At 46.6% G+C, this 18,392-nt stretch overlaps 1 protein-coding gene across 7 annotated transcripts in view; it reads left to right on the top strand.

Annotated features, from left to right (window-relative positions):
* Positions 1–18,392, top strand: part of TBC1D1 (TBC1 domain family member 1) — a 237,843-nt gene that overhangs the window by 149,612 nt on the left and 69,839 nt on the right. For 5 of the 7 annotated variants that reach the window (XM_077879625.1, XM_077879641.1, XM_077879644.1 and 2 more), the window contains 4 exons: positions 86–366; positions 2,278–2,439; positions 3,236–3,355; positions 4,287–4,426. In XM_077879625.1, coding sequence (XP_077735751.1) covers positions 86–366; positions 2,278–2,439; positions 3,236–3,355; positions 4,287–4,426 — 703 coding nt within the window. The remainder of the gene's footprint in view (positions 1–85; positions 367–2,277; positions 2,440–3,235; positions 3,356–4,286; positions 4,427–18,392) is intronic. The other 2 variants (XM_077879631.1, XM_077879637.1) reach the window with 2 other exon arrangements.

Below are 18,392 nucleotides of genomic sequence, written 5' to 3'. Positions count from 1 at the left end.
CCTCTAGATGGTGTTACAGTCAGATGTGTTTCCTGCCACTGAGATTCCCCGTGATATGCCTGACCTGCTGTCCCTCTGCCACCAGGAGCCATCTGTGTGTGAAAAAGAGGCCTTGCCCGCCTCTGAGAGCTCCTTCAGGCTCCTCGGCTCCTCAGATGACCTGTCCAGTGACTTGGAGAGCCATCCCGCGGAAGAGCCTGCCCCACTGTCGCCCCAGCAGAGCTTCCGAAGGCGCGCGAACACCCTGAGTCATGTCCCTGTGGAGTCCCAGGAGCCTCCGGAGCCAGCTCGGGGGTCTCCAGGTGTCTCCCAAAGGAAACTTATGAGGTATCACTCAGTGAGCACAGAGACGCCTCATGACCAAAAGTAAGATTTGTTTAAGAAATGTGATTTTGTTGTATAAATAGCTGGGGCATATCTGTTGTTAATCAGGCGTGTTTGTTGGGTGAGAGAGAAACTTGAGTCAGGTTCTACTGGGGGCTTACAGAGCTGACACCTGCCTCCCGCACCTTCCTCCCATGGGGACTCTGTGATGTGAGGGACCCTTGTTACGTGCTCAAGTAGCAAGTGCAAGTGTCAGGAGGAAGCAGGTAAAATGGAGCAGAAATGACCCTCTAATTGGGTAGTAATCACTGCTCAAGCAGCGTGAGAGGCAGGAGCTCTGAGGACAAGTAGCAGAGGGGGTGGGCAGGTGAGTCCTCATCTGGAAACCCGGATTCTTTAAGTGGTGGGGTGGAGATGCGGCCTTCAGTTCATGAACGCATCGCATGATGCACGTGAGAGGCAACGTGGGTGCCTCTGCTGGCTGCACAGCCTTGGGTTCTGGTCCTCGCTCTGTCCTGAGCTGGTTGTGACCTGGGCACATCTGCTTAGCTTCTCTGTGTAGCAGAATCGAATAGGTGTTTTCTAAAATTTCCTTCAGTGTGAGAACTCTTAGTGTCTGCTAACCAGATTTACGAAGTTTAATAATTTGGCTCGGATGAGCCGTTGGAATTTCCTGGTTGTAGAGATGGGTAAGCAGCAGAGAGGCAGGTCTCCTGGTTCCTTCTGGGGTCCCTCGGCAATTCATTTGACCCTAAACATCAGAGACTATAGACGGTCACAGAGTTATCAATAACTTTAAAAATCTCTTAAGATCCCTCACTTCCTAAATCTGGATAAGGGCCGCACCTGTGTAGAGTTGCTGCTGGCCTTGCACGTACGAGCATCAGGGGGCTCATGCACGTGTAATGCCGAGTCTGTATGGAGGTGTTGGAAGTGTTTTGGGTGAAGAAATGAAACCATATGTAACAGAGCCCCTCAGCTTCATTTCCAGTCAGCCATTGAAAATCATGATGGTTTTCAAGAATTCAGCTGCATAACTCTGATCCCAAAGCAGGACGCATGCCAGAAGCTGGTATTTAATATGTGACATCTTAGACAGAAATAATTTGAGGGTTTATAGGGTTCTTGTTGTGTTCTTAAAACCCTGTATGCCCATTCCTTCTTTTTTTTGCCTCTCTGCTGTGTCCCCAGCCCTCTGTTTCTGGCATTTTCAGTGATCGTGGACACATTCCTGTCTAGAGGTTCCCAGTTCTCTGGCTAGGCCTTCAGTTTCACACGAGCAGAGGTGGTAGGAAAGGTGTATCCCTGACAGTACATTTCCCTTCTTGCCAGGAATGCAGCTTCCTAGTGGGTCGTGCTGGACAGAGGGGAGGGGACGCTGGAAGGAGCCGCCTCCCCGTCTCTCATACCCGTTTTGCTTCCTGCTCCTCGTTTATGCAAAAGAAATGAGACCTTGAATTCAAGGCAGGTTATTGTTCATTTTTTCCCTCATTTATGCAAAAGAAATGAGACCTTGAATTCAAGGCAGGTTATTGTTCATTTTAAAGAGCAATGTATCTTAAAAACCATGGATTTTGTTATACTTTCCTTTGCTTTTGGTTTCAGTGAGAAACAAAAAGGAAATTGCTGTCAGTTTCTAAAAGGGGAAGAGAGGAACAAGTACTATGGGGTGCATACATGTGTCAGAAATGGTCAAGAATGACTTTTCGCAGTACTTTTTTTTTTTTTAACTGAAAACTACCTTTACCAGTGAGACAGTGGATACAGAAGAGAAGAGCAGTCCTCTGGCTCTGTGACAGCTGGTGTTCAAGCGGACACCGGCAGCCTAGCCCATTCTTGCCTGTGTCCTCCTTGACCCCCCTGGAATCCCCCCTCTGCGACCCACTTCGGGTCCCCCACGGGTCCCCTCCTCTTCCCGCTAATCGCCCTGCCTTCTCTCTAATTGCTATTTAGTGTGCATCATCCACCTGTGGGCGAGCCTAAAAGTTGCTCAGGTCAGTCTTCAGCTCCTGCTCCTCCACCTCGTCTTAACCCCTCCGCCTCCTCGCCAAATTTTTTTAAGTACCTAAAACATAGCTCAAGTGGAGAACAAAGTGGGAATGCTGTGCCGAAGAGGTGAGCACACTCACACGGCAAGTTCAGTGTCGTTTGTCTTCATCTTGCACAGAGATGATATGCTGCATGGCGGGAGAGGACCCAGGGCCACCGCTTGTGCGTGTGTTTGCGTGCTTGTCTGATTTTGGTTTTACTGTTTTCAGTCTATCATCTGAACTGACTTGATTTACTATTGATTAATTTTACTATCGATTAATTACTATCATCAGGTCTTGATGTCAAGCCGCCTCTTATATATTTACTTTCCCCTATCTCTGTCCGGTGTGTGCACACACGTGTGTGCACAATCATATGTACACAGTTTTTTAACAAAAATTGTGTTTGTCCATTTACACTGTGCTATGGGCCAAATCAGAAATTTCCTCATGAATTCAGGAAAATTATTTTTTTCCTTTTGAAAGTGAAAGTCATTTTGGAAGATGGACTGATTTTCTTGTTATGTTTTTATTTTATTCTGGCAAGAATGCGTAACGTGAGATCTGCACTCTTAACACTTTTTTAAAGTGCACAGCACACGATTGTTAACTACAGGCACGATGTTGCACAGCAGATCACTAGAGCTTATTATGTTGCATAACTGAATGGTTTTTGAATTATTTCATTGATTCCATTCACTTAAAATAGAATTTTGTTTACTGAATACAGAGGTTAAATCTCATTTGTAAACTTTTAAATTTCTCACCTGGTTTAATTTTCTTAGCATGAGAACTTAAGTGTTTATTTTAAAGCTTATATTTTATACTTTTTATGTTTGTATTTCTTTTATCCTAAACTCTCTTCTCAACCAAACTCTCAGCATCTCCTACCGTAATGCCCTGCGGAAAAAACTTCATTCTTCTTCCTCTGTGCCAAATTTTCTAAAATTTCTGGCTCCTGTAGATGAAAATAACACCTCTGACTTTATGAACACGAAAAGGTAGGGTTTAATTTAGATATATCAAGTCTGGGTAGAAGTGTTAAATTATTGATACACAGGGATTTTTCAGCCAATTTTTTTTGACACTCAAAAAATAATTTTAGCTAAATCGATTGTATCTTCCTTTTTACATCTTCTTACTGAATGTTGCTTTAAAAACATCATCCTGTTCTCTAATTTTGCCTAGGAGTAGTTTATTAATGTGGTGTTTTCAGAAGATTCAAGGAAATCTTAACGTGTTCTCTAAGTGGTAGCAGATGTGGTGGTGGTAAATAAGTTGGGATGTCTGACCTGTGAGTTAAGGTGATCATTTAGTTGTGTGTACGTGGGTGTAAATCACAAGGCCTTCCCCAAGTTATCCTGTGAATAGGAAGATCACTGACCAGACTATATGATATGTGTTGATAAATACACTTTGTTTTGTAGTTTAAAAAATATAAATGTTAAAATTGATGTCATCAGCAAGTGACCATGTAATTATTGCCTCGATGACTCTGCGTAATCTAACTTTTTTCATTTTGGGGGCCGTCTGCAGAGATGCAGACCTATGCTGAGAAATTATTCCCACACATGGACTAGGGGAGATGGTGGCCCTGGTGCCATTGCCCCTTTCAGACAGTTTCTCTTTTCTGAAGTGGTGCCAAGGAAGGTCCAGTTGGAAGCTAGTGTGATGTGTGGAGCATATTTCTTAATATCTTTTACAATGGAAATAAATTAAGGGCGTGTGATCTCGTGCTTTTCAAGAAAAGCATCCTGTAAGAAGGCAGGCCCCTGAGGAGTGCTGAGCCACTGTGGGCTTGATTCAGGTTTCATGATGATCTAACTGTGTTCTCTTATACAAACATAATTGATAACGTAGCGTTTTGTGTAAAAACACAAAGTCGAGGGGTATCTCCCTGCCGCTCATAAATCCATCATTCTGTGCTTTCAGGGACTTTGACTCCAAAGCTGAGCACCTTGGAGATGCCAATGGGACCCCCGTGAAGACACGGAGACACTCATGGAGGCAGCAGATATTCCTCCGTGTGGCAACCCCGCAGAAAGCGTGCGAGTCTCCCAGCAGATATGAAGGTACCGTACACTCTGGAAGTGAGACTCGTAGATTCCGGCAGGAGTAACAGCCGTGCAGTTTGGTGAAGGGCAAGATGAAACCAGATTTCAGGTCAAAATCATCCCCTGATTTCAAAGCTCCCTTGGTAGGAAGCTCCAGTGACCATGCCTGTCGCTGTTTCCAGAGGATCCTCAAATTCCAGGGACATGTGTAAGAGAACTCAGCAGCTTGCAGCACCTCGCGTGAAAAATAGTGCCTCTGCCGAGTCTTTGTGGACCCCCGTCCCTGTGCATGTGGGATTGTGGAGTGGCTCCGCCAATGCCCCCACTGGCTCCCTCCCTCCCGCTGTGTTCCCAAGCGTGTCTTCATCACCCCTGCAATCTGAGCATAGGTTTTAGGTTTACACACTACGGTGGCGCAGCGTGGTGGCGGGGGTGCTCCTTGGTTCCCGCGCTCTGCTCTCGTTCCACTCAATGTCCCCTCCCTCGTCGGTTGCCTTCCCTCAGTGTGGTGTCACAGGAAGACCACCCTGTGCCCTCTCATCCTGCTTGTGTCTCCCAGAAGTCTGTGTCCGGGCCTTCCTGTGTTGAGTCACAATGTAACTAATGAGTTTACATGTAGTTCTAAGCTTAAGATTTTTCTCTGCCCGGTGATACCCTAAATTTTTAGCAGTAAGCATTTCTTTTCCTTAATGCTCTTTATTTTTAAAATTTTTTATTTTTTTAGTTTTAAAGATTTTATTTATTTACTCATGAGAGAGAGAGAGAGGCAGAGACACAGGCAGAGGGAGGAGAAGCAGGCCCCATGCAGGGAGCCCCATGTGGGACTCGATCCCAGGACTCCAGGATCACACCCTGAGCTGAAGGCAGACACTCAACCACTGAGCCACCCAGGCATCCCTTTCTTATGCTCTTTAATCAGAAAACAATTTTTTTCTTTAAAAAAGGCAAAGCAACAATAGTAGACTTTCAAAGAGTTCTTGAGTTCCTCAAGTTGCATATAGCACAGATTCATTTTTGTCCCTCGAAATACTTCTGTGCATATGTTAAGCAGCAGCACGGGCTACCTGGAGAGTTTGCAGAGTACGATCTGTGTGTTTGTACCTTCCTTGTGCTCCTCACCTTCTGCCCCTTTCCAGCTTCTCTCTCTCTCTCTCTCCCCCTCTCTTTCCCCCTCCCTACCCCAGAGCTCTCTTTATTATTTAATTGAAAAAATGCATCCTCTGCCAAATTAAACAAGAGCCTGGTTTGGGTTCAGCTGGCTTTGCGATATGAATCATATAACTTTACTTACTTTGAGTCATAAAACAGTTATAGTGAATCCTGGCCCTTCCTATCTCGTGGAATTACATTAAATTATAAATGCCAAAGTACTTTGGAAACCTAAAGACCTATCCAATGTAAAGCAATACAGTTATTTTTGTTAACCATTATTGAGGTCAGAACACTGGTGTTAAGCTTCTTCTATGGTTGTTCCTCAGCAGGAAGGAACAAGTAAAGAACACGGGAAAGATGGGTTTATAAATGTAGTGAGCTTTTTTTTTTTTTTCCTTAAGTCATTAAGTTGTTATTTCAGTGTGTATCCATTTAGAAAGTTTAGTTTTAAAGACTTCATTTTCATTTTTGTAGATCTTCTGGTAATGTCCAGCAGCCAGATGGTATGACCCAGTTCCTACCTTCCTAATCTTCTAAGCCAAAGGGGTCTGCTGGACTGGCGGCTGTGGAAAACCCCAGGCTTGTAAAGTGCACAGCCTGGGAGACTGTACTCTTTGTGGGAGCACTGATGGCTGAGGAAGTGCAGTGAGCAACCCCAGGGCTGCTCTGTGCCTGAGTAGGAAGTGTGGTGAGTGCCCAGGTGGACACTGGTGTCTGCAAGTCGGTGTCTGAGGGACCAGAGTCAGAAGGTTGGTCAGTCCTGGCAAATGTTTGCCTCCCTGGAGAACCCCAAGATAAAATGGGCCAGTAGAACGCACCGTGAGCAGCATGAGAGAATGTGACCTCGTGTGGCCCAGCAGGTAGAAGCGTGGGCGCCATGGCGTGTGTCCACCTTTCTTTTTGGAAGCTTCTGTTTTTAATTGGTTTAGTCTGGAAATTCTATAAGAAACAGATAGTTAACCCCATGCTGAGTTCTTGTTATGGTGTTTGCAGTTGACAGGGTTCCTTGGTGAATTCTGGGTTAGGCAATGCTGTTGGGTGAAAGTTTGCAGTGAATGAGATGGGATGATGGGTCGTTGCCCTAGAGCATGGAGCAGATCACCCCCAGTACCCCGAAGCCTGGGCAGCGTGGGCTGTCAGGCCCTGAGAATAGAACACGTGGTGTTTTGCATCTGCCCCACTGGAAACGGTACTCAGGAGTATCTGAAAGTCTACCCGACAGGGCCCCCAGGGTCACTTGCACACATACAGATGGGAAGCGGAGAGGTGGCCTCAGTATGGGAGGGTCTGGAGCAGCCATGAAGGTGAACTTGGGGATGAGGTTCAGAGCTCATTTAGGGACCTCTTCCGAAGGCTGGAGCAGAGTGGCTGCATTTAAATTCCAGCTTTTCTGCGGCGCCTGGGTGGCTCAGTGGTTGAGCATTTGACTTCAGCTCAGGTTGTGATCTCGGGGTCCTGGGATCGAGTCCCACATCAGGCTCCCCACGAGGAGCCCACTTCTCCCTCTGCCTGTGTCTCTGTGCCTCTCCCTGTGTGTCTCTCATGAATAGTAGATAAAAATCTTTTTTTTTTTTTTTAATTTTTATTTATTTATGATAGTCACAGAGAGAGAGAGAGAGAGAGGGGCAGAGACACAGGCAGAGGAGAAGCAGGCTCCATGCACCGGAAGCCTGACGTGGGATTCGATCCCGGGTCTCCAGGATCGCGCCCTGGGCCAACGGTAGGCGCTAAACCGCTGCGCCACCCAGGGATCCCAGTAGATAAAAATCTTAAAAATAATTCCAGCTTTTCCCTTTAGGAGCTGTGAACTGGGACAAGCTGTTGAAACTTCTCCCTCTCGTATGATAGAGGATTAATTATGCTCGTTGCCACACTGAGATAAGAGCATGAGATTTCTACTGATATTTTATTGAAAAGCTTTCAGAATTCAGAAGAGATTAGAAAATCAGTGAGCTGAAGGTTTCCAGTGTAAAGTTCCCTCTCCCTGGTGCTCCGGGCCCACCACACCTCAGCCCCCCCACACAGGGGCACTGTTCTGCTGCCTGGAGCCCCTCGGGGAGCTGCGGTGCTGAGTGGCAGGGGCTCTGATTTCTCTCCCTGCCATCCTGAGCTGGGTGGCCGTGGCCGGCCGTGCCTCCTCCTCCTCCTTCCCCTGCCACAGTGGGGCGGCCTGCCTGCTGCAGAGGGCTCTTCCTCTCAGGCCCCAGGGGGGCCTTGTTAGCAGGTGGGGCAGGTGGAGCAGAAGGGGAAGGAACCAGAGTGGGGCCCAGGAGGAGGAGTCGAGCTGTGATTTGTGGCTGAAACTACAGGACGGCAGTTAACACCAGAGGTGGGGTTTCGAGGCTTAACAGTAGTGCCCCATATTTGCACGGTGGTTGCGGAGACCGCCGCGTGGAGATGTATGTAATGTATTTAAACGTGCACCGATAATGGGTTCAAAACTCGAAGTGCGCTGGTTGGGTGCATCGCAAGGGCCAGGGATGACTGTGGGAAGCAGCCTGTCCCATCTTACAGCAGTTGTGAATTTTCCAGTGAATCTCTTGGATTGAGCCAAATCCTGCTCCCTGTCATCCCATCCCGTGGTGCCTCTCTGGTCTGAACATACTTCTACTTCCCGTTCTTCAGATGGCAGGAGGGCCTGGAAACCACTGCTCCCCTTAAAGCTCCTCCCCAGCCCAGCTGCCCTCATTGCTTCACCCTCCTCCGGGTAAGCCCAGGTCCTGTCTTCTGAGCACACATGGTCCCTTGCCGGGGGAGCCCTGCACCCACACGGTGTTCCCCCATCCCTGGCCCTCCCGTGTACCTCCTCCTCCCACGGAGTGGCCTCTCCATGTGTTCTTCATACCTTCATCATCTGTTTTTGCTTTAAGTGGTTAACTCACATTCCTGGCTCTTACAATATCTTGTCCTTTGGGGCGTTAACTGTTATTTAAAAATCAGAATGACTTCTAGGCGCCCTCGAAAAGGCTTTCTTTTTAAAAAAGCTGTTTCCCCAAGCACCTTGTACCTGTGAAGTGCTAGAGCATCGGTTTTGGCCAGTCCTTGTGGTATGGCTTTGAAGCTTGATACTGATGACCAGGACGTTGAAGAGAGCAGCGTAGAGTTGCGAGCCATACCTCTGTGCCTTGAAGTACTCGACACAGCAGAGCTCTGCAGGGGCACTGCTCCTGCCCTGCCTAGTCCATAATCATCACTCTTCCGGCCCCAATTATTGAGCTACTGTTGATTCTCACCACCTCCTGCAGGAAGGTATCCCAAGAGACCCCCATGCAGCGCTAGGTGACATCACGATCCTTGCCCACCTGTTTTCTCTGGTGGAGGCTTCTGCTGGGGTCCCTCACTCTTGCCACACATGCCCTGAGGCCTTTGCATGGGCTGTTCTCTCTGCCTGGAATGCTGTTCCCTGATAACCTCCTGGTTAACCTCCTCACCTGCTTCAGATCATTGCTTGAAATCACCTTTTCAAGGAGTCCTCTCCTGGCCACTCTGTTTCAGATTGGACCCTCTGCTCCTACCACCAGACATTCCTAATCTCCTTATCCTGACTTCCTATAGCACTTATCTCCTTATAATGTGCTGTAGTATTTACTTATTCATGATCGCTCTCATCGGTTTCTCCAGTCATTACATGCTTGATGACTTCTCAAGGAAGGCAAATAAACTGCTCAGATTTTTACAAACTTATTATGTGCTCATTAGTGATTTCTTAATTCCCTCTCTCTTCCTCCTCTATAGGAACATGTCCTTCATGCTTTTTTTCTTTTAGAATTAAATGTTGTATGATTTTGAGGGGGGGTATAATGTGGGTACTCTGAATGAGAGAGAGAGAGAAGAGAGAGAATTATGACATTTAGAACTCTGAATTGGTATAATAATAATCACTTATGCCATTATCTGTGGCGGGTGCTTTATAGGAGTTATTTAATTCCCAGTCAGCCTTATGAAGGTTGGCATTTTTATGATATCCATTTCACAGATGAGGGAGCAGAGGCTTGGAATAGCTTAAATCACTTTCCCCAAACCAGAGAGCTAGTGGGTGACCCAGGCAGGCCTGGAGCTCACGGATCTGTGCTCAGAAGCTGATGCTGTGAACACTACACAAGGCTGGCTGTTGCCAGAGATGCACAGCATTACCTCCCGGGTGTGCTGCTGCTTCAGGAGCCCCTTCCCACACGAGGGTCCCTGCCAGCACCTGCCCTGGAGCCCCACAAGTATCCCTGTCAGCCAGGCACCCACACGTTTCTGAGTATTTTATTTATTTTAAAGACTTTATGTGTTTATCAGCGAGAGAAGGAAAGAGCATAAGCAGGGGGAGCGACAGGCAGAGGAAGAAGCGGGCTCCCCGCCAAGCAGGGAGCTGGATGAAGGGCTCGATCCCAGGACCCCGGGATCATAACCTAAGCTGAAGGCAGACGCTTAGCCGACTGAGCCGCCCAGGCGCCCCGTTTCCTAGTATTTTAATGTATGGGCTCCCCTTTGGTTAGCCGTCTCTCCCTCCATGTCCACATCAGGAGTGGCGTGTGCAGGGGAGGGAGAGAGGTTTCTTAGTATCTGTGAATATTCCTCTCCCAAATCAGCATCTTCATCCCCTGCCACTGTCTGCTCCCCACCCGTAGGCGCAGAGATGCCCCCACCTTCCACTGTGCCCTGGGGCCACCTGGCCCCCACTGCAGCTCTCTGTGTCTCCCTGCAGCTGAGACACCTCCAGGTCCTCAGACATGTTAGAGCCCTGAGCTCCGTGTTTTTGGCCAGACGGTCTCCGGAGGGCTGTGTGCCGCTGGAGGTGGCTGGTGGCCTCTGTTCCCTCCTTGCCCTGGCGGCTGCGCTGCAGCGGGTGGCTTCAGGGAGCTGGTGCTCTGCCTTGGGCACAGTGGAAGTGAAAGTGTGCTTGCAGGGAACCCTGAATCGTGCCTTGTCAAGTGTCTCAGATGCTCAGCGTGGCTGCCTCTGACCATTTGGCATTTCTGTTCCGGCAGTGCAAACTTTAAGCTAAACAGACGGGAAACTTTCTGGCCTTTTTTTTTCCAGCCTAAAAAGCGAGGCCGGTATTTGTGCCGTCCCACCCATGTCATCCCATCTAGAAAATACTAATAAAACCACCAGTACTTTAAAAGCCATGCTGTTTGCACGAGTGTTAAGGATATAAGTGAAAGAGAAATAGAATTTCCTGTAACTCTGGTGTCCTCATTTTTTTTTTTTTTTTTAACAGATGGACTCAAACCCGGAGAGAAGAGTGTTAGTGAGGAGCGTGGCTCTAATTATAGTGCAGGATGAGGAAAGTACAAAGGGCGTGTGGACAGAGGTGGTCATAGAACCGGGCAGATGTCTCCCATAAAATCAGCCTGTTGTTTATCCAGGGGAGTGTGACTCTCTATATACAGAATCTCTGAAATAATTAAGTGGCAGGAATCTGAATTTTATGTTCTGGAGAGCCTTCTGAAGAAGACAGGCAGTTAATTTCTATTTAGAAATTTACTCACATATGTCTAGTAGGACCAGCGCAGACGTTCCCAAATCCCAGACTGTTTGTTTTTTTTTTTTTTTAATTCAACAGAGACCAGTTGGTTTCTTGTAGGAATCCCTGTTTGACTTTAGCAAAAGTCCAGGAGGAATTGTTTCCATCCTGAACTTCAGAGGGGCAGGGCAGGTGTATGCCATTGGAGGGAATGGAAGGGAATCTGTAAGTAGGGGAATCACCAGGTTGTACTTGCAGACTTGGCAAGGCGCATGTTTTTGCAATAAAACAAACACAGATCATAAAATAGAATACAGACAGCTGCGTGGTTGCTTCAATTAAAAACAAAAGTCTTCAGTGATGCTTTTTAAGTTTGTGGTGATCACTTATGGCTACTGTCCCAGAAACCCCAGGAAAATGCATTCTGTCTCCTACGTGTTCTGGGTTCTTTGGTGAGGAGTTTGTGAGACGCTAAGTAAGCTATCAACTCCACAGACATGGTATCATGGGGTGCAGTTCAGTCTGTCCCAGGGCGAAGCTGCTGAGGGTTGTAGGGCATGGGCTGAGTGCAGAGATCGTTGTTCTGAGCGGGTGGTCGTGCTGGGGTCTGGATCGCAGCCTTCCCATTTTTAGAGCCTTCCCACTGTTGATCCGACCATAGGACTATACTGAAGGTGAAGCCAGGGCAGGTGCTCCCATCTCGCAGGTGAAGACGCAAATGCCTCTGTGCATTGAGTGGCTGTGGTCTCGAATGTTCGTGTGTTTAGAGTCCTCTGGGGAGCTTGTACAGAGACAGGTTCTGGTCTAGTCCAGAGGGTCTCCCTTTCTGATAAACTGTCTGGTAATGCTGATGCTGCTGGTACACTATGAGTAGCAAGGGCTTAAAACAAGCAACCACGATAAATCCAGTCCAGACCTTCCTTTTTTTTTTTTTTTTTTAAGATTTTATTTATTTATTCATGAGAGACACAGAGAGGCAGAGACATAGGCAGAGGGAGAAGCAGATTCCCTATGGGGAGCCCGATGCGAGACTCGATCCCAGGACCCCAGGATCACGACCTGAGCCAAAGGCAGATAGATGCTCAGCCACTAAGTCACCCAGGTGCCCCCCAGCCCAGACCTTCTAGACCTAGAATGGGACTCCTGTGCCTCTTTCTGCTGCTGTGCATCACTGCGGATAACAATAACCCAAGGAGGCACCGGGTGTCTCAGACCTCCAAGAAATCTAGGTCACTGGTGACATTTTTTGAGAAGGTTGGTGCTTCCTAGAGAAGGCAAGAGTTTGGTGGGGAAAATGCAGTGGTAAACGTGGGGATAAACAGAGGGGTAAGACAAATTTGGTAGTGTGCCAAATGAAACCAAGCATGTGGTGCTCTGCCTCTTTCCTGCTGCCTTATTTTGAGGGGGGGAGCTTTGTATCTTGGGTGGCCCCCAGGGCACAGGGGCTCTGAGCTCGTTGTCAGGCCTGCAGAATGCACAAAGAAACTTGTGACGGGTACTTGGTGGGAACACTCCACAGTTTTGCCTCCTAGTGCATCATACAAAAGATGATCCTTTGTTGTTAGAGAAATAAGTTTTTAGGTAACTCCTGGCTCTGGAAAGGGGGAGCATCCTTTTATCTACCCCGTGTGCCAAGGAACAATTTTAGCGTTCGTCTGATAACTTTCATTGAAGTGTTTTAAATTAGAGATCTCACCAACAATTGAAGCGTTCAGACTTTATATGTCCTGTTTAAAAGAAAAAAGAAAATCTAGAGATTTATTGATTTGAAACACACTGTAAGCAAATAGTCCAGCGAAACTAACATTCAAAGGGTTTTGTGTTGTGAGTATAGCTGTGTCTAATTTTTGATCAGCTGAAGCCTGACCTGTTGGGTTAGGTATTAGATGTTAATACCAATGGCAAGACCAAGGAACAGAATCTTAATCTTTAAAAAAAAAAAAAAAAAAAAAAAGAATCTTAATCTTTATCGTGATTACTTTATATTGCCAAAAATGTAAAAACTGTCGGGAGAGCTAGGATTGGCTTGTGTTGCACATAGCCAAATTTTAAATAATTTATATACCGTCAGGAAATTTTAATGGATCATATAAGCAGGAGGACTGCAAGTGAAACTTTACTGAAAATAGAAGCATCATGGTGACATCTGTATGACCTTTTGTTTTGATCCCTGGTTCTTAGCTTTCCCTGTGCACCAAAGTCACAGAAGAAGGAGATTTTAAATACAGGTGCACCTGCCCCTCTGCATCTTGCCTCACCGAGTCAGTTGGGTGGGGATGGGGCCCAGGCATGAATTCTTTAAAAAAAACAAAACACACACGTGTGCACACACCCATCCCACAAGGCATTCTGATTGCTGTCCCAGCTGAGATCTTTGGTCTAGATGTCAGAGGGTGACTTGAGGCACCGTCACCACTTGGTGGCAATGTTGTTCCCTCTGTCTTGATGGTCCTGCATTCTTTTCCAATCTCAGAAATCCCTTCTTTTTCCCCCTGTGATTTTGTTTTTGGACTTGTTTTTGTTGCAGTATGTATCTCCCTTGTTCATTTCCAGCTTATTTGAATGGAGAGCTACCTTCTGAAATTGAGATGTGCTTTTTTCTTATTCTACAGGGTTCTAGGGTATGGGTAAAATACGAAAGGAAAAGAAAAAGGTCTCTGATTGCCAGTTGCATGGCTTTTTAAAATTGTTCTTAATTTACTCTCCATGTAACTTTGCTCTCCTGTGGTGAATAAAGACCAGGTTCAAGATAAATATCGCAAGCCAGAAATGATTGTTCATGGATTTCTGTAGTTTCAACCTCCTAGATTTTCCCCCCTTTATTGTGGTTCTTGGCCCACCATTACAGACTTTGGGAAGCATAGTGAATGGCAAGATTTTACCTTAGTTTGCTAATTTTGTGCATGATAACAGTTGTTAAGTTAGCATTGATTGAGCTTTTCCTTTTTTTTTTTTTTTTTTTTTTAAGATTTTACTTACTGATTTGACAGAAAGAGAGTGCAAGCAGGGAGAGTGGCAGGGGGAGGAAGAAGCAGGTTCCCTGCCGAGCAGGGAGCCCAATGTGGGGCTTGATCTTAGGACCCCAGGATCATGACCTGAGCCCAAGGCAGACGCTTACCCAACTGAACTGCCCAGGTGCCTGAGCTTTTCCTAATAAACCATCCACAGTAAAACACCCTGTCCTTAACACTTTGTGCAAACGCTGGAGCCAAGGTTGTTGGTGAGACAAAGAAACCATCTCAGCCTCTCTGCTTGGTGGGAAGGCTGCAGGAGCAGAGGGCCGGGTGCTGGGCACTGGAGGCCCTGGGAGTGAATCCCTGCTTAGAGCACTCTAGTTCGTAGGCTTAGGGCTAATTGAACTCCAGAGCCTGTGAAGGTGTGTCTGCAGGCTTAAAGCGCATAGAAGATCTTGATTTGTCACCTTTGAACCTTAATCTGTAGGTCATAGAGAGCTATTGAAACTTATAAAGCAAGGGAATGGTTAAGTAGTCTGAAGATATTTTTAGGAAACTACAATCTGTAGATATATTCGAACATGAAGCAGCCTCAGAATCCGGGCAGGACTGGGGTCAGGCAAGCAGGTGTCCTGCATGCAAAATTAAAAGAGGTGCTCACTTTCAGGGTCCCGTAAGTCCAGACCCTGAGAATAAGGATCTCCTTAAATATGGCACCTTAGGTACCTGTGTCCCTCATCTTCCTCCAGGCCCTCCTTGCAGCTGTGCCCTTCTACCCTATGGCCTGCTTGTGTGAGCTGGACAGTTCTGAGAAAGGGTTTGGCAGGAAAGGTTTGTTTTATTTAAGAAACTGCTTTTTTGAAATATAATTCGTATACTATGCAATTTACCCATTTAAAGTGTACAGTTGAAAAAAACTATACAATTCATTATTTTTTAAAAGATTTATTTATTTATTCATTCATTCATTCATGATAGACGTAGAGAGAGAGAGAGAGGCAGAGACACAGGCAGAGGGAGAAGCAGGCTCCATGCTGGGAGCCTGACGCGGGACTCGATCCTGGGACTCCAGGATCACGCCCTGGGCCAAAGGCAGGCGCCAAACCGCCAAGCCACCCAGGGATCCCCCAATTCATTGTTTTTATCCCTGTGTTCATAGAGGTGTACAGTCATTAGCACAACCTCATTTTATTTTATTTTTTAGATATTTTATTTATTTATTCATGAGAGAGAGAGAGAGAGAGAGAGAGAGAGGCAGAGACACAGGCAGGGGCAGAAGCAGGCTCCATGCAGGGAGCCCAATGTGAGACTCAATCCCAGGACCCTGGGATCATGCCCTGAGCCAAAGGCAGATGCTCCACTGCTAAGGTCCCCAGGCATCCCTAGCACAACCTAATTTTAAAATATTTTTGTCTCTCAAGAAAAAAAACCCATACCTCCCCACCCCTCCTTCAAACCCAGGGCAGACGCTCATCTCTTTGCTGGCTGCCTCTTCTGACCATGCCATGCAAGTGGAATCATGTACTATGTGGCCCTTTGTGGATGGCTCTTTTCACTGAGATGTTTTCAGGGTTCATCACATTGTAGTGTGTATTGGTGCATCATTACTTTTTGTGGGCCATCAGTATCCATCATAAGGATAGGCCACATTTTGTTTATCCATTTGCCAGTTGATGGACATTTGGTCCTCCCCCACCCCCTCCGGGGGCTGTTGGCAACAGTGCCGCTGTGAACGCTCATGGATGTATTTTTGTGTGGACATATGTTCAGAGCGGGTTTTGTGGGTGAGCTGGTGTGAACACGTTCTCCTCCAGAGGGGCTCTGAGTTGTCCTCTGTGATTCTGACCACTGGGATTGTTAGGCCAGTAGGAATGGCTGAGGTTGGGTCCCCTAGTACCAGGTTTCCCTGCTGGCTGGCCTTGGTTGCCTTCCTTCTGCGTCAGGCTGAGTGAGAAGGTGCAGGGAGTCTGGTGTTGTCTCCCCGGAGCACCTGGGAAGGCGAGGGGCATAAGGAGCCTCCCTCAGGAGGTTCTTTCAATCCCAGGGAGGCCATCAGAGGGCCACATGTTAGTGTTATTGGTCCAGGACTACATCTCCTTTAGCTGCTCTCAAACCAAGTGTGCTTAAGACCCCTTGGAGGATTCGTGGAGACACACACTGCTGTTCCTTGGTTCTAAAATTTCTGGTTCTGGAGATGGAATTCTTGGGGGAGCCTGAGAATTTGCATTTCTTACAGCCTCCCACGTGATGCTGATTTTGGAGGTTTGGGGACCACACTTTGAGGCCCTCCGAATTTCTCACACTGCAGTGGCTGGTAGGCAAGGGTACAGCCTATCCTGATTTAAAATCCAACCAAAAAAGCTCTCAGTGGTCGTTAGTAAAATGAACAACAAGACTGAAAAGTAGAAATGTGTTCTATGGCAGATTATGAAACAGCCAACAGGTCCTGTTTTCTTCGCAATAAAAGTAATCAAATATTAATACTAGTCATTGTGATTATCTTTATCGTGTATTAAGTCTTTGGTGTTTGCACTTTTCCACAGTTGGATGGTAATTCTCACACTGATCTTCTTAGGGGTGAGGCTGGAAATCCTGCATGACGTGGCCACGGCTCCCGCAGCACTTAGTCGGCACAGCTACAATTCAAACCACATTGGTTCTAAATCCAGTCTCTTTTTTTTATATTTTATTTTATTTTTTAAAGTAAGCTCAGAGCCCACTGTGGGACTTGAACGCATGACCCCAAGATTAAGAGTCACATGTTGTGCTGATTGAGCCATCCAGACGCCCCTAAATCCAGTCTGTTAATCCCATTGGTGAACTGTTAAATTTTGGGAATATATGCTTAAATTTGTGTTTGTGATAGATGAAAGAACAATTTCTTACTTTGGAAGGATTCTAGAATTCAGCGTTAACCTTTGTTAATACAGCATCCGGTTTAGGCATTATTACATCCTAATTTTTTTTTTTTTTTACATCCTAATTTTTAAAAACAGAACTAGAACTATCCTAGTTGAATGGTTTCTATTAATACCATTTAAGTGAAGGCACGTACGTCTCCTGGAGGTAGCAAAGCCATGCCTTCGCACTGGATGTAAGCTAGCAGCTCCAGAATTACAGCTGTTGGCATACACGGTGAGCTCTAGATTTTGTAAAATGCTGAGATAAAGCCAAGGGATGCATAGAAACTACTTTCTAAATGGATCTTTTTTTTTTTTTTTCAAGTAAATTTGTCTTACCACTTTCATCTGAATGAAAATATTTACAGAATGGACACTAACAAGATTTTAAACATCATTTATTTTTTTATTTTATTTTATTTTATTTTTAAACATCATTTATTGATATAGAAATGCTGTTAACCATGGTGGTCTGTGATTCCGAAAATAATTTGTGGTACCAAACTATGCATTTTACCCTTGAGGGAATAATAGGTTGGTCACAGTAAGTTGAGGTCTTGTGGTCTACTTCCTGTCCAGGTGTGTTCACTTGAGAGAACTTTTGATGAAAGACAGTTTGGTTTTTAGATTTTTTTTTTTTTTTTTTGGTAGCATCACCTTCCCCAGTTACCGAGGGACAGTGTTTCTTACTGGCCCCGGCCTGGTTGTTGGGCGGGTCACAGAAGCCAGCAGCCTCTTGAGCCTTGCAAGGTTCGCAGGACGACGTAGAGTTTCAGGGGTGGGGATGGGCGCCCTGACAAAGTGCTCTTTCTTCCTACTGCTGTTTGCAGAACGCGTTCATCGTTTTCCCCTGGAGCAATCTATGCACACACCATGTTCTGGAATTTTCTTCTGTCGTTCCTAACACCGTGGCGTGTCACGCCTGGTGTACTCCCCGGGACAGAGCAGGCCAGTTATACCAGATGTTTTACTGGCACCAAGCAAAGCCATAGGACTGCTGCTCATTTGCTGGGGGTCCCTCCTCACCTCCTCCCCAATTTCCTCTGCCCTGCTGGTTCCACATTTTTTAGCCTGTCACCTCCAGGTGCCAAATTCAATGTCATTTAGAGATCGTCTGACTGAATGCACTAGAAATCTTGCTACTCTGGTGTAAGCGAGGAGGGACTGATGTTTCTCCCCAAACTGGCAGTTTGGGGGATGAAAGAGCAAAAGGCTGGTTCAGTGGCTTCATTGATGTTACAGCAGGTGATCTGGGCAGGGGGCGGGGGGGGCTTTTCTGTTTCCCCGTCCATCCTCCCCAATGCCTCATGGTCACAAGGTGGCTGCTGCGCCTTTGGCTTCCCTTGCGCTTCTAAGATGAATGAAGAGGGAGGCACTGAGGAGGAGAGGATGACCCCTCTATATCAAGAGAGCTAGACTTGCAGAAATCTCTAGTAGAACTCCACTTGGTGGTATTATCTGGAACTGTGTCACCGGCTGCTAGTAGCCACAGGGAGGCTGGGAGATGGTGATCTTTGGCTGAG

This window comes from Canis aureus, chromosome 2 (genome assembly GCF_053574225.1).
Source record: "Canis aureus isolate CA01 chromosome 2, VMU_Caureus_v.1.0, whole genome shotgun sequence".
NCBI lineage: Eukaryota > Metazoa > Chordata > Mammalia > Carnivora > Canidae > Canis > Canis aureus.
The sequence above is the reverse complement of the archived record's forward strand: the minus strand, read 5'-3'. Positions and strand labels throughout refer to the sequence as shown.